The 22,859-nt window shown below is 38.4% G+C and overlaps 1 protein-coding gene across 10 annotated transcripts in view; it reads left to right on the top strand.

The window, feature by feature from the left end:
- The window catches only part of LOC103488674 (eIF-2-alpha kinase GCN2), a 67,937-nt gene that overhangs the window by 15,671 nt on the left and 29,407 nt on the right, over positions 1–22,859 (top strand). For 9 of the 10 annotated variants that reach the window (XR_007819700.1, XR_001762530.2, XM_051082702.1 and 6 more), the window contains 7 exons: positions 8,871–9,023; positions 9,129–9,215; positions 9,284–9,370; positions 9,479–9,587; positions 13,008–13,125; positions 16,633–16,687; positions 17,469–17,635. Coding sequence is in view for 8 of the 10 variants with exons in the window: in XM_051082702.1 (XP_050938659.1) it covers positions 8,871–9,023; positions 9,129–9,215; positions 9,284–9,370; positions 9,479–9,587; positions 13,008–13,125; positions 16,633–16,687; positions 17,469–17,635 (776 nt within the window). In the remaining 2 variants the exon portion in view is untranslated. The remainder of the gene's footprint in view (positions 1–8,870; positions 9,024–9,128; positions 9,216–9,283; positions 9,371–9,478; positions 9,588–13,007; positions 13,126–16,632; positions 16,688–17,468; positions 17,636–22,859) is intronic. The other variant, XM_008447517.3, reaches the window with a different exon arrangement.

Below are 22,859 nucleotides of genomic sequence, written 5' to 3'. Positions count from 1 at the left end.
CCAAAGTTGCAATTCAAATTCTGCTGTGAGCTTTGGTTGTTGGGTTTGGACGTGGTGCTGGTTGCCTAGTTTAAGTTTGAGCTGTGAAATGTGGAAAACATTATGAATTGATGCTTCGGGAGGCAGATCAAGTCGGTATGCCACTTCTCCTATGGTCTCAGTGATGCGATATGGGCCATAAAACTTAGGAGCTAGCTTTTCTGCCCTTTTCCTTGCTAAGGAGCGCTGACGGTAGGGTCTTAACTTAAGAAAGACTTCATCTCCTACTTTAAACTTAAGTTCTCTCCTCTTTGAGTCCGCAAATTTCTTCATCCTGTTTTGAGCAATCGTGAGGTTTTCCTTGAGCGCACTAATAGCCAAATCTCTCTCTTTCAGCATTGTTTCAACTTCATCATTAGGTGTCTTCTTATCTCCATAGGATATCAGGGGTGGTGGGGGTCTACCATACACGGTTTGGAAGGGAGTCGTGCGTGTTGAAGAATGGAATGTGGTATTGTACCATAACTCTGCCCACGGTATGAACTGATGCCATTTGTTTGGTTGCTCATTACAAAAACACCTTAAGTAGGTTTCTAAACACTGATTGACCCGTTCTGTTTGGCCATCAGTTTGAGGATGAAAGGCAGTGCTTCGTTTAAGGATGGTATCCATGGCATAAAATAATTCCTTCCAAAAATTGCTTACAAAGATTTTGTCCCTATCTGATATAATTGACTTAGGGATGCCGTGTCTTCGAACTATCTTATCAATGAATTCAATGGCTACTTGCTTTGCTGAGAACGGATGCTTCATGGTGACAAAGTAAGCATATTTACTCAGCCGGTCCACGACCACCATAATCACGTTCATACCTCCTGCTTTAGGCAACCCTTCGATGAAGTCCATAGTCCAATCTTCCAATATACGGTCGGGTATGGGTAATGGTTGTAGAACCCCTGCCGGTTTGGTTGCTTCACTCTTATTTCTTTGGCAGATTTCACACTGTTCAACATACTTCTTAATGTCTTCCTTCATACCTTTCCAAAACAGCTCACCACTCATCCGCTTGTAAGTCCTCAAGAATTCTGAATGGCCACCAAATATAGAATCATGAAAAGTGTGCAAGAGGCTGGGTATAATTGAAGATGATTTGGACAGCACCACTCTTCCTTTATACATTAACTTGCCATTTGTTAAGGAGTATTTTCCCTCCAATGCTGGGTTAGTCTGCAACTGTTGGGTTATGAGTTGGAGTTCTTCATCTTTCTCGACTTCCTTTGTAACTACTTCCATGTCTACAATGCCTGTTGACAGCGCCTTTAATTCTATTGAATGATCCATTCTTGAAAGTGCATCTGCTGCCTTATTTTGGAGTCCCGGTTGGTACAAAATTTCAAAGTCATATCCCAATAACTTTGTTAACCACTTTTGGAACTGTGGTTGTACCTCTCTCTGCTCCAATAAAAACTTTAGAGCCTTTTGGTCTGACATAATGGTGAATCTCCTTCCTAAAAGATAATGCCGCCACTTTTGCACGGATAGTACTACAGCCATCAATTCCCTCTCGTAGATGGACTTGGCTTGAGCCCTTGTAGACAATTTCTGACTGAAGAATTCTATAGGGTGGCTGTTCTGGGATAGTACTGCTCCCAATCCACTTCCTGAGGCATCAGTTTCTATCATAAAGGGCAAAGACCAATCGGGCAATGCGAGTACGGGTATGGTAGACATGGCAGATTTCAGACTTTCAAATGCAAGGGTGGCGTTCTCATCCCATTTGAAAGCGTTCTTCTGCAGTAGTTTAGTCAAAGGTGCTGCAATCTCACCATAACTTTTGACAAAACGTCTATAGTAGCCCGTCAGCCCCAAAAATCCCCTTAAACCTGTCACATCTTTGGGTTTCGGCCACTGTAGCATACATTTAACCTTATCCTGATCTGCCTCTACTCCATGTTTTGAGATAATATGGCCCAAGTAATGTATTTGTGAGTGAGCGAAAACACATTTTTTGCGATTAGCATATAACTGGTTGTCTCTTAGTGTTGCAAACACCATCCCTAAGTGTTTCTCATGCTCCGTTATGTCCGAACTATAGACTAGTATATCATCAAAGAAAACCAAAACACAACGTCGGAGAAAAGGTTTAAATACCTGATTCATGAGGGATTGAAAAGTGGCAGGGGCGTTGGTTAGACCAAATGGCATCACCAAGAATTCGTAATGGCCTTCATGCGTCCTAAACGCAGTCTTCTCGATATCTTCTTCTTTCATTCGGATTTGATGGTAACCTGATTTTAAATCTAGTTTGGAAAACACCGTGGCCCCATGTAACTCATCCAAGAGTTCTTCAATAACCGGAATGGGGAACTTATCAGCTACTGTAATCTTATTCAGCTTCCTGTAGTCTACGCAAAACCTCCAGCCTCCATCTTTTTTCTTGACTAACAGCACTGGACTTGAGAAAGGGCTGTGACTTGGTCTAATGATTCCTGTCTGTAGCATTTCGATGACTAGCTTTTCTATCTCTTCTTTCTGTTGATGACCGTATTTATAAGGCCGGACATCGATTGGCTTCTGCCCTGGTATAGTGAGTATGCGATGATCGATGGTTCTCTTTGGTGGCAGAGTGGTAGGACTGTTAAATACGTCGGAGTATTGATGGAGTAAGAACTGAATCATTGGTAATCCCTCTTCATCGCCTGGTTGGCTCGTGTTTTTGCTATCTGCACCCTCATTTTCGATCTCATACCCTTGCCAATCAAGCAAAAAACCTTGATCTTCCGCTTCCCATGTTTTCTCTAAAGTCTTGAGTGAGCATTCTGCTCTTATCAAAGCCGGGTCTCCTTTTAAAACCACCTTATTTCCTTCCTTCCAAAAGACCATTGTCAACGATGGCCAATGAATCTTCATGGTGCCTGTTGTATCCAACCATTGCATTCCCAGCACCACGTCTATTGTTCCCAGTCCCACTACCAACAGGTCAGTTACTACTCTTAGCCCTTCAAGCTGGATTTCCACTTTGCTGCAAATGCCCTCTCCCTTACAACTTGTGCCATTGCCAATAGTAATCCCAAATTGAGTGTTTCTATTGATGGGGATTTTCCTTTCCGTGGCCAGCTCATGATGAATGAAATTATGGGTTGCCCCACTGTCAATCAATACAATAATCTCTTTTCCTTTAACTATTCCTCTCAGCTTCATAGTTCCCTTGGTTGCCAAACTGGTGATGGCTCGGTATTCTATCATAGTTTCTTCTGGCCCTTCCAACTGATTGATCTCTACTGGTCCTGTGTTTGGTGCCTCTGAACTCTCCCCTTCCTCGGTGCTTTCTTCTTCATTCAAGATAAAGAGCATGAGCTCCCTTTTTTCTTTGATTTTGCATCGATGTCCATGAGAATATTTCTCATTACACCTAAAACAGAGACCCTTGTCTAAACGTGCTCTAAATTCGGCATCAGACAGTCTTTTAACGGGGGGCTCTCCTTTTTGATAACTTCACTCCTTTCTTATATTCTTTTACTAACTCAATGGCAAAAACAGAGGCAGCACTCTGTGTTTATATATTTATATTGCCAAAAACAGTAGATACAAGATATATGATAGAAATAACTAGGAAATAAAACAAAGAAACATTAAAGAACAAACCAACCTATTCTCCTAGGCTAAGGTAGGGTTCCTCAGCCGCCAATCCCTCTTCTTTACCAAAACATTCTCATAAATCTCTCATACCTAGAATGCTACCCTCCCCTTGCTATTTATAAGACATTTGGCCGAATAGGACAAACAAGATTATCCTGTAGGGCCCACTTGCTGCTCCACTAACCCACTATTTCATTTCCATTCTCTCTTTCCTCCTTGCTGTCTTGTAACTTTCCTTTCTTGCCCTTCCTCTTATACACATTAATAATGGGAGGTCTTACAGATCACTTCCCTCTCTTGGATTTTCCCTTTGACCCTCATCGTGCCCGGATTGTTCAGCCCAACAACAGAGTTTAGAGATAATTCGGCAAAGGTCTTTTGCTTTTCTTCTTCTTGCGGTGGTTCTAATGTTTTTTCTTCAGCGGCGTTTTCCTCAATGATCTCGTATTCCTCGCTTTCTTTTTTCACAACAAACATTTTCAGTTTGCGTAATTCTTTCATTTTGCATCTATGATCCGCTGAATATTTTTCGTTGCATCTAAAGCAGAGTCCTTTTTCCTTCCGGGCCTGGAATTCTGCGTTGGGTAATCTTCTTGAGTTTGCATCTTTACGAATTTCGGCATTATTAGAGCTCCTCAAAGTGATAGTTTGCATGGGAAAGTTGGTATTCGTCTTGCTATCGCTGTTGGTGTTTGCCGGCGTTCTGCTGTTCACTGTGTTTTGCTGAAAATATTTCCCGCCTGCGAGATTATTCAAATTTGCCTCATTGCGCTCGATCTCTCTATTTTCGACTAATTGCGCGAATTCCATCATCTCAGCTAATCCTTTGGGTTGACAGATTCTTACTTCCGCTCTTATCCATGGGAACAAACCATTCATGAAGGTGTCTTCGACGACTGGGTCTGGAACATCACTTAATGGTGCGACGAGTTTGTCGAACAAATTCCGGTAATCGTCAACTGTGGATTCTTGCTTAACTCGTAAGAACCGTCCCAATACTGTTTCGTCTCGGCTCGATCTGAACCTCACTAATAGTCTTTCTTTCAAGTTTGCCCAGCTGGTGAACTTCTCTCTTTCTTCTTGCGATCGGTACCAATTCAAGGCAGGGCCGTCGAAGCTGATCGTGGAAACTAACATTTTCTCAGAATCAGATAGTTTATGGATCTGAAAGTACCTTTCGGCTCTGAAGAGCCATGAGTCTGGATCTTCTCCGGCGAACACGGGCATTTCTACTTTCTTGAATTTATTCCGGTCGGCTGCGGCTTCTTCGGTCTCTGTTTTTCCTTCGTTTCGGTCATCGGAGTTGCTTCGTCCCGATACGGCCGATTTGCTGGAGTTTGCTTCTTTTTCCTTTCCCTTATTTGTCACAGACATGTGCGCATTGGGCTCTTCATTACGTTCGCTGGTGGTAGTTCGATCCTTGGCTATAGTTTCCATTATCATCAGCATCATCTGTTCTTGTTTGTCCGACTGGGTACGCATCGTCTGCATATTTTTCGCGATATCGTTCAGGGTTAGTTCGATGATCGGCATCTTTCCGAGCTCTTTCTTTATCAATGCTATTTCTTGATCCATTACTTCAAGTCGTTCTTCGATTCTAGTCTGCACCATCTTGTCGGATCACGTGCTCTGATACCAATTTGATAGAATTCCGGCCAAGTAAGCTGTATGAACTCTTCTTTTATTAGAATCAGTAACAAACACACAGAATTGATGAGGTATCAATTCTGCCACAAGCTCTTGATCTTGCTTCTCAAGAATCAAGTACAACTTGTCACTAAATTTCTCATGATCTTCTTTCTATCATTAATCCTCTATTTATACACATTTTCTTAACACATTTAACATGTGTTTTCTAACTAATTTCTAACTAATCTGTTAACTGCTTTCCTAACTAATTCTGTTGTAGCTTATTTCTTCTTTGGTAAACTAGCTTGATTGGGGGTCTAACATAGTTGTAGTGCAGATTTTATCTCGATCAGGTTGAATCTTGAAGTGAGCCTTGTATTTTTTTCTGCCGAAACCACTGACCATTCAAGGGGATTAGGAAGGGAGCCTGCATGAGGGGATTTTGTGTAGGGAGACTTGTAGAACTCAATAATGAGGCTTCAATTCCATTGAAGGAAACTGTAGGAGTACCTTGGTCATCAATCAATTCTGAAATCAAGCTGCGTCTTTCTTTGGCAGCAAGGAAGGGATGGAAGAAATTAGTATTTTCATCTCCCAATTTTAACCAATTCAGCTTACTTTTCTGGATTATATCTCTTTCCTCTCTCCTATAAATTGCTAGAAGGTCCGATTTAATAGACAATTTCAGAAGGTTGTCCAAGGATGACACATTCAACGACTCTTTCTAATTTTCTTCATTTGCAAGAGCTTGAAGCAAAGATTCTTCCTGATCTTTTCTGTCTCTTTCAATATCCACATGCCAAGATTTCAGGATGCTCTTTAAACTTCGAAGTTTTGAATAGATGACAAAGCCAGCCCGTCCTTGATGGTTTCCCGAGGTCAAGGAATTTGTTATAAGTTGGCAGCACTGTTTATCAAGTAACCAACTGTTGCAAAAACGAAATGGAGAGGGGCCCCATTCAAAAGCACCAGCTTCTAATAAGATGAGGAAATGATCAGAAGTGAGTTTCTTTTTTAGAAACTCTGGTATCAGCAAAGGATTCATCCCAATCAGCAGTTGCTAGGAATCTGTCCAGCAGAGAATGTGAGACTGACATTCCTTCTCTTGACCATGTGAATTTACCGTTGGATAATGGAATTTCTAGCAACTTTGACTCTAATGAATTTGTTGAAATTTTCTCATTCCCCTTTGTCAATCTAACTACTAGAAATCTCTCTTGTATCTTTTGAGTGATGCTGAAATCCCCTCCCAAGCACCAAGCTCCTGAGGTCTGAAAGAAGAGACAACTCCAGCCAAATTTTGTTTCTATCTCGAGAATGTGTGGGCCCATAAATGTTTGAAATCCAACAGATTTTTCTATTGATTGTGCTGCACTTTATTGAGAGAATAATCTTGTTTCAGGACTTCAATAACCAACAACTTAGATTCATCCCACATAATCAGCAATCCTCCTGATATGCCTTTAGCTTCAACAAGGTCCTGACCAATTTCTTTTGAACTCCATAATGGCTTTCCTGATATGCCATTAGCTATTCTCCCTTTGTTATAGCTTTTTCTCTTGGTTTAATTGTTTTTGTTTTGGCTTTTTTGTTCCTTATTATCTCATTGTATTTCAACTCATTACTTTGTACTTTGAGCTAAAACTCATTATATCAATGAAAAGACTTGTTTCCGTTTTAAAAAAAGAGAAGTAAATTTGCTAGGCATATATGAAGGAAGAGAAGGGAAGTTGTCTCCCCTCTCTCCTCTTTTCTCTTTCCTCCCTCCTCCCTCTTCCTCCACCATTCTCCACGGATTAGCCAGGCCTCTCTGATGAGTCCCTCAACATGGAAATTGCTAGCTGCAAAGTTAATCAATCTCACTATTGTATTTGGAAAGAGAAAGAAGACTTGTGGAAGCTAGCAAATACATATCAATCTCCGAAGCTCAACTCCGATGGACTTTGCATACTATTTTAGATCTCCTCAATAATACAGTAGACCGCTTCTTCAAGAAAGATGGTGAAGTTGACAGAGGGCGAACGAAGATCTTGATGTTCCAAGCCAACTCGGGGTGGATCCTTAGTTGTAACATTGGCCTAATATTAGCGCTATAAACAAGTATATCATAGAAAAAACTAATACATAGCTCCTTAGAAATGGTTTAAATACCTGGTTCATGAGAGATTGGAAGTTAGCCAGTGCGTTGGTGAGGCCGAACGACATGACAAGGAACTCTTAATGGCCTTTATGAGTTCTAAAAGTAGTCTTCTCAATGGCTTCCTCCTTCATTCTAATCTGGTGGTACTCAGATTTCAAGTCCAGCTTTGAGAATACCTTGGCTCCATTTAGTTCATCCAGTAATTCTTCTATTACAGGGATTGGAAATTTATTAGAGATCGTTATCTGATTCAGCTTCCTATGATCCACACAGAGCCTCCACCCTCCATCATTTTTCTTTACTGATAGAATCGGGCTGGAGTAAGAGCTGCGACTAGGTCTAATCACCCATGCTTGGAGCATCTCTGTTACCAGTTTTTCTATCTCTTCTTTCTAAGTATGACCATATTTATAAGGCCTAATGTCTATGGGCTTTTGCTCGGGCAATGTAAGGATGAATGATCAATGCTCCTCTTAGGAGGTAGTTCTTCTCTCCAGGCATCTCAAATAAATCACTATGGGATCATGCTTTACAGATCCCTAAATTGTGATGATGCCCTCGGAGAGTGAACATCCTGATGTGGATCATGCTTTACAGGTCCCTAAATTGTGTAGAAATTCCTCAAAAGAAGTCCCAAAGCAGCTCCGCGGTGATTCAGCTATTGGAGGGTCCGCCTTTACCTAAGAAACCTGGCTGATTTATTTAACTCTACTAAAAGCTCTTTTAGCGGAATTGTGGTTCGAACATAATGAACGAATCTTTCATGACAAGAAAAGTCCAAGCTCAGAAATTTTGAATTCAATGGAACGTAATGCAGCAGCTTGGTGCTCTCTTAACAAGAATTTAGAAAATTACTCCACTCAAGACCTTTGTCTCAATTGGGCAGTTTTTCTATCTCAGTCAGTTTCCCAGGCCTGCTTCTGATGTGGTGTTCCCTATCTGGACTTCCATGGAGCTTATTTCTATGCCTTCTTTTTGATTCTCACATTTGTACTTTTGTTGTATCAAGAAGGCTCAGCCATTGTACTGTCCAACATTGTGTTTATGCCCTATTTTCTTTTCTTTTCTAGTTTCCGGTGGTTTTTTAATTTTGCTGTAATAGTCTGGATTTCACTCTCATTGTAATAGTCTGGACTTCGTTTTCATTGCTTGTTTATTCTTTATTACGCTTATTGTATAATTCTCTTGTACATTGAGTTCTTATTATTAATAAAGAAGTTTGTCTCCGTTTCAGAAAAGAAAAAAAAAAGAAAAAAGAAAGAGAATGGAAGTAAGATATAAAAACCCTGTTATAAAAGTAAAGAATAGCCTTGTAATTGATCAATAATTGACTTCTCTCGTACACACTTTTTGGTTTCTGATGTAAGGTTGACAGTTTCTTTATGCTTGATTTGATGTATGGTTGGTAGTTACTTTTTGCACGTTGACTGCTCAGTTGTTGAGCATTGTTATTTGTTTACTTGAAGGATTTTTTTTCCTGCAGCGTGAAGTTCTTATAACCGGCCTAGATTCTATTCTCACATCTGATGTTGCTGAAGGTGATGATCATGGATCTGAAAGCGAGCCTTCAGAGTGGTCTTTTGCTTCTTTTAGTAATGAACAGGAGTCCCAAACCACTGATAGGGATATAATGATGGTAATTCTTTTCGCACTTTCTAAATTTTTCTGTCTATACCCTTTAATTTCTTTTTTAAAAGAACTTAATCCCATTTGTGAACGGGCTTGATTTTTTTATCATTAGGTTCATCTGCTCCATCTTGCATGTGCCCCTAAAGGTCCATTGGCTGATGCTCTGCCAAAATTGGCATCTGAACTTTACAATCTGGGGGTATGCTCAATAATTATTCCTTACCCTTGTCCTTTCCCAATTCTTATCTTTATCTATTTGGTCGTCAGATCCTGTCAAAAGCGGCTCTGGATTTAGCTTCTAAGCCATCTTCCACGTTTCATAAAAAATTTGAGACTGCTTTCCAGGAACAGATGGTACTTTTCAATTCTTTCTATTTAAATTAGTTTCATACTCCTGCCTCTGTTCTTTCTTGTAATTCAATTCTTTTATTTTTTTTTTCTTCCACATTTTGTTTTACCTAGAATGCTACTAGTTTCTCCCAGTTTTGGACTGCTTCTGATTTTGGTGGCTCAGCATCTTCTCAGCTCAGTTCTCGCTATCTTAATGATTTTGAGGAGCTAAAGCCCCTTGGTAATGTGTTATGGCATTTTGCATGTGCATGTGTTATTAATGTTCAATTTGTAATAATGTTGATGGTTTCTCTCTCTCTCTCTTTCTCTCTCTTTTTATATATATATATATATATATATGATTTTGATAAGAGACTATATAGTTAGAGAATTCTTTTGCAGTCTCATTGGACGGGTCTCTTATTTTATGTGATTTCATTTTAGCAAAGAAATTTATTTCTTGTCCAAAAGGTTTAAAAAATTGATAAAAGATTCATTCAGAAGGAAAACCATTTACTCTAGCGGGTGAAGGCATAGGGAGTCCCTACCCCAACAAATTACAAAACGACCTTTTCTATTTTTTAAATTAAATTAAATTTAATTTTCTTAACAAGAAATGAAGTTGGAATCGTTACAAAAAAGCTTGTGTTGGCTACTCCAATGAAAGGCATGAACTTTACAAGGTCAAAAAACAATCAAAAGAATTGTGCTCTCTGACACGATTCTAGCATTTCTTTCCTTGGCCACAAAATAACCAACCCTCAACACATTGATCACAACAATCTTACTTTGTCTTTTGGACTCCACCCCTTAAAAAATTCCACCAGCCAAGCTTCTATAGAGTATAGACAACGGCTTACTCCACTGCAAGCCAAACAAATTGCCAAAGAAGTCCCACACTGATGTATGGGTATAATCCTCCCAGAAAACATTTTGGCAATACCCTTCCAGGTAGGGTGATTTATAGGTTGGGCTGGGCTAGGTTGGAGCTTTTTTTGGACCAACTCGAAATTTTGTGTTGGTCAAATATCCAACCTGATCAACCCTGTTGGAAAGAGCAACATAACCGAACCCTTATTTTTCGGGTTGGAAGAATAGTAAAACTTCTCGTTCGCTTCCAACAACTAACTTCTGCAAACCTAAATTGATCTTGATCTTTTCCATATAGACAAACAAGTAGCATAATCACAATACTTGAAGTTCACTGGATTTATTTTCTATGAGATCAAACATGTATGGTAAAACTAAAATGACTTGTAAATTTGACACCTCAAAACACACAACAGATCTAAGTATATTAATGGAGTTACAAAGCAATACTAAATACAACCACAATAGAACGTAAATAATCGCCAGTGGTAAACCATTTGAAGGATCAAGGGTCTGTGTGCCCCCATTTCAACTTCATGGACATTGAAGAAATCTAATTAGGGATTTGCCACAGGATTGACCACCCAAGGCAATGATAATAGGAGTAGGAAGCTTATTACCAAACATCACGGCCGCTGCTTGAAGATGCTTATAGCCTTGGAGTCTGGATCTGGTCTCAGGCACATCCATATGGCTGGAGTGCTGAATCTTTTTGGAGAATTTTTCTGAAAGGGGTTTTGGTGGTGTAGTGAATTGGAGGAAGCCATTGGAGTGATTAGGGGAGAAGGAGGTGGGCGACATGAGCTTAAAAGATGAGATTGAGAGGAAGGCGTTTGTGCGTGAAGGAGTGGGCGTTTGTGCTTGACGGAGTGGGATGAGCGGTGTGAAAGAAAAGATAAAATGTCGGATCCAGCATTGATATGAGTTGGATCAATGTTGAATCCATTGGAACATCAGGTGGTTTTATTAACTATGTGGTATTTTTTTGAACAAGAAACTATTTGAATGAAATATCCAAGGGTTTACAAAAGAGACCCTTCCAAGGGGTATACAAAAGATGCTTCCAATTTGTAACTATGTGGGATGTTAGCAGACGGAAATTCTGGAATTTGGAATTTGTTAAAGGAGGTTACGCACTTTCGATTAAAGTTCCATTTCAGATGGAGAAAAGTTTTTGGATAACTAATGCAATGTGCATTGTCAAAATGACTACACAGAGAGAGCATTTTTAGATGAACTTCATTCCTTATTCTTGTTTTGTGAAGAACAAGAACCTTGGTGTAGATTTTAGTATAACCTGGTGGTCTCATTAGTGATTCCTAATTGGAAGAAAATTGAGAGAATGAGGTAGTTTAATTATTTAATTGTTGATCTTGAACTCATGGAATTTCCTGACCATCGGTAATGTATGTGGTCCGTAGTAGGTGACAACTTCTCACGTTGTTAATTGACAGCTTCTTTGTATTTTTTTCATAGAACAATAGTGGGGATAAATGGTTGAATGATTCAGATTCCGGCAAATTCTTGTTTAATCTCTTCGGGAAGAAAGGCCTTATGGATGAACAGGTCATGCTATTTCTACAAAATTGAAGAATTTGAAAGTGTGTTATTAAAGGATGGCATGTTTGTGATAGAAAGTTGAAGAAAGTACAAGAAAATAGAGTCATGGGTTCAATCCATGGTGGTCACTTACCTTGGAATTAATTTTCTACAAGTTTCCTTGACACCTAAATGTTGTTGGATCAGGTGGGTTGTCCCATGAGATTAGTCGAGGTGTGTGTAAGCTGGTCCAGACACTCATGGAAATGAAAAATTTGGTAAACAGGTCGTTTTACAAATGAATCAAAAGGCTCAATAAAATCTCAAGTAAAAGTTCAAAAAATGAAATGTCACTTTGTCCGTATTGTGTCGTATACCCATGCTTCTTAGGTTTAGCCCATGACTTTTATAGGGTATATTGAGAAAAAGATTATTGGAAGAGTTGAAGTTGCCTCAGATGATTCCCTCGTGTATATATGACAACAAGGTAGCCATTTTCATTGCCCACAATCTTATCCTTCTTGACAGGGCATAACATATCAAGGTTATTAAACATTTTATAAAAAAGAAGATTGTTGCAAGAGTAATGTGCATTCCCTACCTTTTAACAATAGAGCACATTGCTTCTGTATATTTTTTACTTTATGTCCATTGTTGGTTTGTTTCTTGTAATACTTTTTTGTTACCCTTGTACCTTGGAGTATCAGTCTCCTTACATTCATCTTGACGAAAAGTGTGGTATCCTTTTCACAAAAAAAAAAAAAAAAAAAAAAATAAAATAAAAAAATAAAAAAATAAAAAATAAAAAACCAAACATAAAACTGACGTGTTAACTGAAAGACTTCTAAAGCTACTGATCAATCTGAGGCGAATGCTGAGTATTTCCTTTTTTTTTTTTTTTTTAAATAGTATCTTCTTGTATTTGTTGTATCATGTTTGCTAGTAGATTTTATTTTTATTTACATTTTTATATTTGTCATGTTTTTGTTTATTTTTCTTTTTTTCATTTAAGTAAGCAAATTTTCTCATTGTGAATAAGACCAAAATTATTATTCTTAATAATTCTAGAGCATAGTTTTTTTTTTTTTTTTTTTTTTTTTTTTGTGGTGATTCACAGCAGTCAATTTTCTTTTTCTTTTTCTTCTTAACATAAGATTTTCTGCTTTTATTGTTGTTATGATTATTATTTTTGTTTTCTTTCTTTCTATTAATGTAGCGAGATATTTTTCTTAATGACTATTCTGAGTTACAGGTCATGGTGGTTTTGGGCACGTGGTATTGTGCAAGAATAAATTAGATGGGCGACATTATGCTGTGAAAAAAATTCGCCTCAAGGACAAAATATTGCCAGTCAATGATCGCATCTTAAGGTATAATTATTTCAAAATGTATAGTCATTATAGTTTACAAGTAGGGATGCATTTTCCCCTGCGAGGATGCACCCCTAATATGGCGGGGAATCCTCATGTAGGCAGGGAACAAGTGAGGAATGAGAGCTAATTGAAGACGGGACGAGGAATATATTCCTTGTCACTGCTCCTACCCCACTTCATTTAACTTTTTATTTATTTCTGCTACTACTACTATAATTAATTAATTAAAATTAAAATTAAAAGATGTATTGCCTAATTGACTTAGATAACTTGGTTATACATTTAAATTATATGTATGTATGTAATTATAGATAATTAGGTAACTTGATAGATAATATTATCTTGTTTCTATTAGAAGGTTGAAGAAATTTCTTTTTAAAATAGGATTCTCTGTGGGGAATTAACCATATGAATGATAAATTTTAGGAAGAAATTAACTGTTTGATTGACAAATTTTCAAAATAATTCATTTAATTTATTATTTTTTTAAAAGGAAAAACCAAAAGGTGAAACAGGAAACCAGATCCCCACAAAATTTAGGAGGGAATTTTACGGAAATGGGCAATTAAATGGGGATGTGTAGGGGGATGGAGAATCCATTCTTGCTCTACCTGGTGGACGTCTCTTATTTATAAAATCAGATGAAAATTCCATTTTACTGGATTTATATGACGGCTAAACACAATGCAAAAGAAACATGAAACTTTACTTCGAAGTCAATTGGTACTAATTCGAATTACCAAAGTAGGGAATTTAGATGCAATCTTTTTAATGCCTAAAGTCTTGACAATGAAGTCCATTCTTACTTTTATCAGGGCATTCACTCTTTATCTACAAGTACAGTGAATTTATCGTAGAATGTCGAAACCAACCAAAGAGAAACTCACAGTTCACAAGTTAGATTTAAAGCTGGATAGTTAACTGTAAACTCAGACTGGAGGAGATTTAGAGAATATACCTTGGTGTTGAATGATATATAATTCAATTTACCTTCACCCACTAGCTTAAACTTTTGGATCAATTAGTGATTTAAGATGGTATCAGAGCAGGTGATCTAGGGAGGTCTTGTGTTTCAAGCCCTTGCATTGTTGTTTCCTCCCCCATTAAAATTAATTTCCATTTGTTGGGCCTTCTACGCCCATAACACAAGTGAGAAGGAGTATTAAATGATATATAATTAAATAATTTACCTTTATCACTAGTTTAAGCTTTTGGATCAATTAGTGATTTAAGACCATCTTAAGTATAGTTTTTTTTTGTTGCATTTTATTTTCCCTTTTATTGTCGAAAAAGGAAAAAGAAAGAGTAAACTAACCCATTTAGTGGATGATAAGATGTTCAAATTGTTTGATAGCTTGATGATATTGTAACTTCTCTTATAAAACTCTTGAAGTGGCAGCTTCTTCTTGGCTGCAAGTTGTAACTGTTGTAATGACCACCGTAACCTGGTGCTTTTTACTGAAAAAACCATATTAGTTTCCAGTGACCAGATTCTTTTATGCTTAATATCGAATAATCTTGTCGTTTCCAAGGAGCCCAGGAGAAGTTGAATCAGAGATTTCAACCTCCTTCAACAATCTTCTAAAATTAAGAGACCAAAAGGAAGTGGAGGTGCCCCAATGTTCTGAAACCAAGCCTTTTGGATTAAGGGCTATTGAAACCAATAAACAAACAAAACACCGATTTACGTGGAAACCTAAGTACCGGAAGAAAAACCACGATGTTTTTGTTCTTATTATTTTCTGATAATTACAATAAGTACAAAGGGGGAGAATAAATAGAACACTACAATGAGATAAAAATGGAAAATTATATAGGGTAAATCTCTCATAATTTCCATATGGGCCAAGTCACATAAAAAAAACTATACTTAAGATGGTCTTAAAATTATAAATAGACCACATGCTTGAAATCTTTTGTTGCATTTTATGTGACTTGGCCCAAAATAGAAAATTATATAGGGTAATTGATGTAGACTAAGTAACCTCAAGGAGAAACCCTCTAAGAACCAAGATGGTGAACCTTTTATTAGAAATGAATAATATGCTTCATACAATAGGAGAAGACTCCTATTTATAGAGTTCTATTACAAGTGGGGGTAAAAGAGGAATTAACCTTGAATATCACCTAATTACCCAATTAACCCTTAGTCTTCTTACATTAGCAATTCTGTACCGTCTTGAAAATCTGGTCTTCAAAGCAATTCTATCCATTCACGGATCCAACCAAAACAGAATTCTGTCACCCTTTCCAACTTTAAAAACTGCCAACCTTTCTACTCTGGCCACTGTCTAGAATCTATCAAAGGGCTTCTTAAACTTGAATTTTCTTTGCCACTTGTCTGTCATTGAAAGAGGCTACTCCCATGAATAGTATGAAACCACCTTACACCGTGGAAAGTTCTGTTCTGCCATGAACCTCCATCCCCACTTGGCAAGAAGAGCCATGTTTCTAAATTTCAGCTTGTTCAACCCCAGGCCCCCCTTTCCTTGGGATTTGGAAACTAATTCGCATTTCACTAGGCGTTCCAACTTGCTACCATTTGTTTCCTTACCAAAAGAAGTTCCTCATGGATCTTTCAATGGAATTAGAGACTTTTTCTGGCATGAGGATTGTGGACATGTAGTAGGTGGGAAGATTGGAGAGCACTGATGAGCAAAGAGTAAGTCTTCCTCTCGAAAGATTGAATCACTTCCAATTATCTAACTTCTTTTATACTTTGTCTAAAACAAGCTGCCAAAAGTGAACACTTTTTGGATATCCTCCCAAAGGAAGACCTAGACACATCAAAGGGAGTTTTTCTATTTTGCGATTCAGCATGAATGCCGCTAAGGAGATCTTACTTTCCTCGATATTAATTTTACATGTAGCTTAGTTTTCCCAGTTTATCTTTTGCCCGGAACACCACTAAAAGATTTCAAGCGTCTTTTTTTAAGTTTTCAAGCAAACTTCATCAAACTTGCAAAAGACTAAGGTGTGTCGTCTGCACATTGAAGGAGGGGAGCAGGAACATTGTCAAGGAGCTCTTCATGTACACTCTTTTGAAGAGAGATGTTCTAGAAGATCCCTTTCTGACTTTGTTAAACGATAATTCTCATATAATTGTGAGGGAGATGCCACACCCACGGGAGCAAATTGGTAATTATCTATATTCTTGGATGTTGCAATAGGAACACATTGGCTGGAGTGGTCTTTGCTTACTATGTTAAAGCTATCACCATTGTAGCTTGGTACTATACCAAGGATAAGGAGAGCTTGCCAAATCCAAATATTCCTTTTATTTTCTTTTCATACTTCATTCGCAACTTTATTTATTTTCTTTTCATACTTCATTCACAACTTTATTTATTTTCTTTTCATACTTCATTCACAACTTTATTTATTTTCTTTTCATACTTCATTCACAACTTTATTTATTTTCTTTTCATACTTCATTCACAACTTTATTTCGTAGTTTGATACTTTGTGAAATATGTTCATGGATTTATTTTGTTGAGGTATTAGGGAGGTGGCCACTCTTTCCCGTTTGCAACATCAACATGTAGTTCGGTATTATCAGGTGAGTGTTCTAAAAATTTATTTTCGTATTACAAGTAGTGCTTTGAGACATTATTTAATGCTTCCACTACTTTGAGAGATTCATTTTACTTGCTGGGAGAGTATTTGATAGGAATCCCTTAAATAATATGAAATCTAAAACTTACATCGATGATTAATTTGAGAGGATCAATCTTCTCTCCCAAAATATCTTAGACCACTCAAAATATAAGACAATGCATAAATACCAAAATACGATTTATAAAAGGAAAAACCACCATAACTAACTTGGATAGTTGGAACTCTTTTTCAAACATTTCCAAACCACTACTTAAAACCCTTCATAACTATATTTCTACTTGTGCTCTTCCTCCTACACACGTTCGAAAATGGAGTTTTACAGCATCACAATTTACACCATTTGTAGATAGTGTGTTTCATCTAGTTGAGAAAATGTTTAGCGTAGAATGTATAGGTAGATGTCACACCATTGTGTGTTAAAGCACTGGGTTAAATATTCTTTTTTTCTTTTTTAAAAAAGGAAACGAGGCTCTTCATTAAAAAAATGAATCGACAATACAAAGAGATAATTTACAATGGTGTACATAGAGATATTCATTGAGTTAAATATTCAAATATTAATCCCAAAGGAGTCCTAGTTTTTTATCTTTCATGTAGATTCCAGAGAAGGTTTTCCTTTTCTATGATGAACTATGTACTTTACACTTTAGTTGAAAAGGTATTCCATAAAGTGCTTTCTCAAGTATAAATGGTCTTGTAAAATTAATATTCAAACCTTTCAGGCTTGGTATGAAATTGGAGTTTCTGACTCTTATGGTGAGGCGGCTTGGGGTTCGATGACTCCATTGAGTTCTACTTTCAGCTATAAAGGTGTGAGTGCGACTGATGCAGAACATGAGAATAAGATGGAATCAACATATCTCTATATCCAAATGGAGTATTGCCCTAGGTAGAACTTTTCTTAAGTTTTGCAACCTCTTCTTCTTTTGCATCTACCATACAATGGGCCTTGTCTAGTGTTTTTTCTTTCAGAATGTGAGGATTTTATTTCAATTCATAGAAAGCTCAATATGATTGAGGCTCAAAAGGTTAACATAAATGTGAATTTTGACTAAGTTTAGTGATGTAACAAGTAGAATAAAGATAGTTAAAACAGTTAAAACTAATAAGCTATTCTGATTAGTTAACTCCCTAACCATCCTAACTGTTTTGTAACAATTCTCCCATAACTACCTTGTAACAAACTTTCAAACCTCTCAATAAATACCCAATCTCTTAGCCATTTTTGGAGGAGAATTCATTTGGAAATTAACTCCAACTTTGAGTTACATCAAAGTGGTATCAGAGCAGCCTCGATCTTGAGGGACGAATGGCTGGCTGGAGAGCAGTAAACCCAGCTGCGGGGGATGACTGTGAGCAAAAAGAAGCAGAGGAAATCGCTGCCCTCTCTCCAAAGACATCAACGATTCGCTTGCTGGCCGTCGAGGATTCCTGGGAAGAACGTCATAACAAATTTGATAGAATGCTGGAAAGTTTTGAAATTCTTAACCGACGAATGGATGAACCATCAGCGGCACCGGGAGTTGAAGCAAATGGTCTGAACGGCAACAATTTTTGCAATAGAAGAGGCCGACGAGCAAGAGGAAATCAGAGGAACTTCAATAATCAATGGGGCATCCATAGAGGGAAATTTCGTGATGATCGGCGACAGTATTTTGAAGAAGAAAATCAAGAAACATGGTAAGAATTTCAAAAAGATGATTCCTCAAGTGACGATGAATAGGGGAACGTTTGGAACTTCTAACATATAGTGGCAAGCGAAAGGAAGTATACCATGATTGATTGATCTTCTAACATATAGTGGCAAGCGCGATATAGAATCCTTTTTGGATTGGGTGAAGAACACTGAAAACTTCTTTAACTACATGGATACTCCCTAACGAAAGATAGTCCATTTAGTAGCCTTAAAGCTTTGAGCTGATGCTTCGGTGTGGTGGGATCAACTGAGATTAATAGGCAAAGATGTGGTAAGCAGCCCATCTCCTCTTGGGAAAAAATGAAGAAGCTATTGAAGACATGATTCCTACCTCCAAATTATGAACAAACCTTGTACAATCAGACCAGAACTGCCGCCAGGGTACGCGATCAGTAGCTAAATATATAGAGGAGTTCCATCGCCTAAGTGCAAGGACCAACTTGAGTGAAAATGAACATCAAATCACAAGATTTGTAGGGGGTCTTCGATTTGATATCAAAGAAAAGGTGAAGCTACAACCATTTCGTTTCTTATTTGAAGCAATCTCTTTTGTAGAAACAGTAGAAGAAATGAATGCTATTCGAACCAAGAATTTAAACCGGAAGACAACTTGGGAGGCAACCTCAACTAAGAGGTCGAATTATTCCTATAAAGCAAATGATCAACCTTCAACTTCAGCACAAGCAAAAGGAAAAGAAGTTGAAATTCAAGACTTGGCCAATGATAAAAAGAAGGAAGCTGTGAACAAAGGCAAGGCCCAAAACAACTACACTCGACCCTCATTAGGCTATGTGGCCAATCTGGTCACTTGTCTAATACCTGCCCCCAATGAAAAACCATAGCATTGGCTGATGAAGAAGATGATTCGATGAGCGAAAACAACAAGGAAATGGAAGAAGAAACTGAATTAATCGAAGTTGATGATGGAGATAGAATCTCTTGTGTCATCTAAAGGGTACTCATTGCCCCAAAAGAAGAGCAAAAGAAGAGAAAAATCCTCAGTGCCATAGTCTATTCAAAACAAGGTGCACAATAAATGGAAGAGTATTTGATGTGATTGTTAGAATCGTGGGCTTAGCCCATTAGGGAGATTTACGCCAAATATTCTTTCCTTCTTTATCTCTTTGTACTTATCTATTTATTCCCCTCTTGTACCTATTGTATGGTTATCAGAAAATAATAAATCTAAAAACATAGTGGTTTTTTTTCCGGTTCTCGGGTTTCCACGTAAGCTTGGTTTCGTGTTTATTGCTTTTAATATGGTATCAGAGCAAAGCAACAACGAAACCCTAGAAAAGTTTTAGGAAAAAACCAAACCAAAATAGAAGTTGCCATTGCCGCCATTGACATCATATAGAAAAACTACTCCAAAGGATTTAGATGCCACCAATCTATCGCAATGGGCTAACCCTCGCTGCCGTCCGCACAACCTTCTGGCCAGAAACAACCTCACGCGTTGCCTTTGTCGGGCGCATGGCCCACACTCCGCCGTCCGTTAATCTCACTGCCCATCCCATTCAATTCTACTCGCTGTCGCTTGTCCAACCATCTCACCCTTCCGATCTTCCGCCGACGCACGCTCTGCCCATCGCCGTCGGACAGGAAACTGCAAAACTGTCAAATCTATACAGCAATGCAAATCTGTCCATCGACCCTTTACAACAATCTTTCTTCTGTAGGAACGGGGGTTACCAACTCCATAACCAATTGGGGATTGAAGCGGGCGAGTCATCGACACCCTCCGGTTATGGACAGTCGTATGTTTGTGGTCTCGGGATTAACCAAACCTACAGGAGAGCTGTTTTTGAAGTAGGTGCATCCTTGGCATAATCTAAATCAACCGATCTACTGATGTATTCCAAGAACCCGGTAATTTTGCGTCTTAATGTGCCTTCAAATTATATAACTAACTCTGTTGCCTTTAGTGCTCGATCCTTACCCATGATAATGAAAAGAATAACGAGAAACCAATTCTCATTTGGGAGCACTGCAAGAAACAATGGCATACCAAGGATCAGTTTTAGAAACTCCACGGATGGCCCTCAAGAGGTAACAAATGTTCCTCTAACGAGTAACAAAACTTAGGGCATATCGATGTTAGGGAGATTACAAGCACCTCTCAGCCAACTGGCCCTACTGCTAGCCAGACTAGCTTTCCTACTCTAAGCGCCATTGCTCAGTCAGGTATGTCCCAGTCCCTCGGCTTTATTAGTGATGATGGGAAGAATCCTTGGATCTTGGACTCGGGGGCCATAAATCACTTGACAAGTTTTTCGGAGCATTTTGTCTCTTTACCCCTTGTGTCGGTAATGAGAAAATTCAGATAGCTGATGGCTCTTTAGCCTCGATTGCTGGAAAATGACAAATAGTTCTCTTTGACGGTTTCTCTCTCCAGAATGTTTTGCATGTGCCTAAGCTTTCTTACAATTTGTTATATATAAGTAAGATCACCTGTGAGCTGCATTGTAAAGCTACTTTCTTACCAGAATTTGTTTGCTTTCAAGACTTGAGTTCGGGGAGGACGATTGGCACTGCCCGACATAGTAGGGGACTTTACATCCTTGATGATGATACCTCCGGAAGTAGTATCTCTAGGACTATTTTACTAGTTTCCTATTTTAGCACTTCTGAACATGACTTTATGTTGTGGCATTTTCGGTAGGGTCGCCTGAATTTTACTTATATGAAATATTTGTTTCCCTATCTCTTTCCTAAGATAGATGTTTCCTCGTTATCTTGTGATGTGTGCATTCGGACAAACCATCGGGTTTCTATTCCTTCTCAACTATATAAACCCATACAACCGTTTACCGTTATCCATAGTGACGTTTTGGGTCCCTCCAAAGTCACCACCTCATATGGGAAACGGTGGTTTGTTTCAATGATGATCATATCTGTCTTATTTCGGTCTACCTTATCACCGATAAATATGAAATTTCCTCTATTTTCTAAAATTTCTATCACACCATTGGAACACAATTCCATAACGAAATTGTTATTCTTCGGAGTGAAGGTCGAGAATTCCAAAACCATAACCTTAGTGAATTTCTAGCCTCTAAGGGGATTGTTCACCAAAACTCGTGCGCCTACACTCCTTAACAAAATGGAGTGGCCGAGCGACAAAACCATCACCTTCTGGAAGTAGCCCGTTCCCTTGTGCTTTCCATTTCATTTCTTTCATACCTGTGTGGAGAGGCTACTCTTACAGCAGCTCATTTAACCAATAGAACGCCTTCTCGTATCCTCCACCTTCAGACTCCCTTAGAATGTCTTAAGGAGTCCTACCCCTCTACTCGTCTTGTTTCTGAGGTTCCTCTTCGTGTGTTTGGGTGTATCGCTTATGTCCACAATTTTGGCCCTAATCAGACCAAATTTACCCCTCGGGCTCAGGCTTGTGTGTTTGTTGGGTATCCCCTTCACTAGGTGGTTATAAATGTTTTCACCCACTGTCTAGGAAAAATACTTTGTCACTATGAATGTTACTTTCTGTGAGGACTGACCCTATTTTTCCATTAGCCATCTTCAGGGGGAGAGTATGAGTAAAGAGTCTAACAACACCTTTGAATTTATCGAACCTATTCCTAGTACCGTGTCTGATATTAATCCTCATCTTATAATCCTACCCACAAACCAAGTTCCTTGGAAAACGTATTACAGGAGAAATCTTAGAAAGGAAGTCGGGTCCCCTACTAGTCAGCCGCCGACTTCAGTCCAAGACTCTGAACCTCTTCGAGATCAAGGTATGGAAAATCCTACTGAACCTTGCACTAATAATACAATGAGTGAGAATGACAGTTCTGATTACGTGTCATACAAGAATCTCTAACTATAGTTTAGAGCCTTTACTGCCAGTCTTGACTCTACCATAATACCGAAAAATATCCACATTGCTTTAGAGTGTCCTGAATGGAAGAATGCTGTCATGGAAGAGATGAAAACTTTTGAAAAGAATAACACTTGGGAGATTTGTGCTCTACCTAAGGGACATAAGCCTTTGGGATGCAAATGGGTGTTCACTCTCAAATACAAAGTAGATGGAACACTTGATAGACGCAAGGCAAGGTTAGTTGCAAAAGAGTTTACTTTGACCTATGGTGTTGATTATTCAGAAACTTTTTCTCCTGTTGCTAAGTTGAATACTGTCAGAGCCCTTCTTTCTGTTACTGTAAACAAAGATTAGTCTCTAAATTAGCTAGATGTTAAAAATGCTTTTTTGAACGGAGATGTAGTAAAGGAGGTCTACATGAGCCTCCCACCTAGCTTTGAAGCCCAGTTTGATCAGCAGGTTTGTAAGCTCCAGAAATCCTTATATGGTTTAAAACAGTCACCGAGAGCATAGTTTGATAGATTCACTACCTTTGTCAAGTCCCAAAGGTACAGTCAGGGACATTGTGATCATACTTTATTTACAAAAGTT

The sequence above is a fragment of the Cucumis melo genome, chromosome 3 (assembly GCF_025177605.1).
Source record: "Cucumis melo cultivar AY chromosome 3, USDA_Cmelo_AY_1.0, whole genome shotgun sequence".
NCBI classification, from domain to species: Eukaryota; Viridiplantae; Streptophyta; class Magnoliopsida; order Cucurbitales; family Cucurbitaceae; genus Cucumis; species Cucumis melo.
Note: the sequence above shows the minus strand (reverse complement) of the source record. Positions and strands in the feature narration are given on the sequence as shown.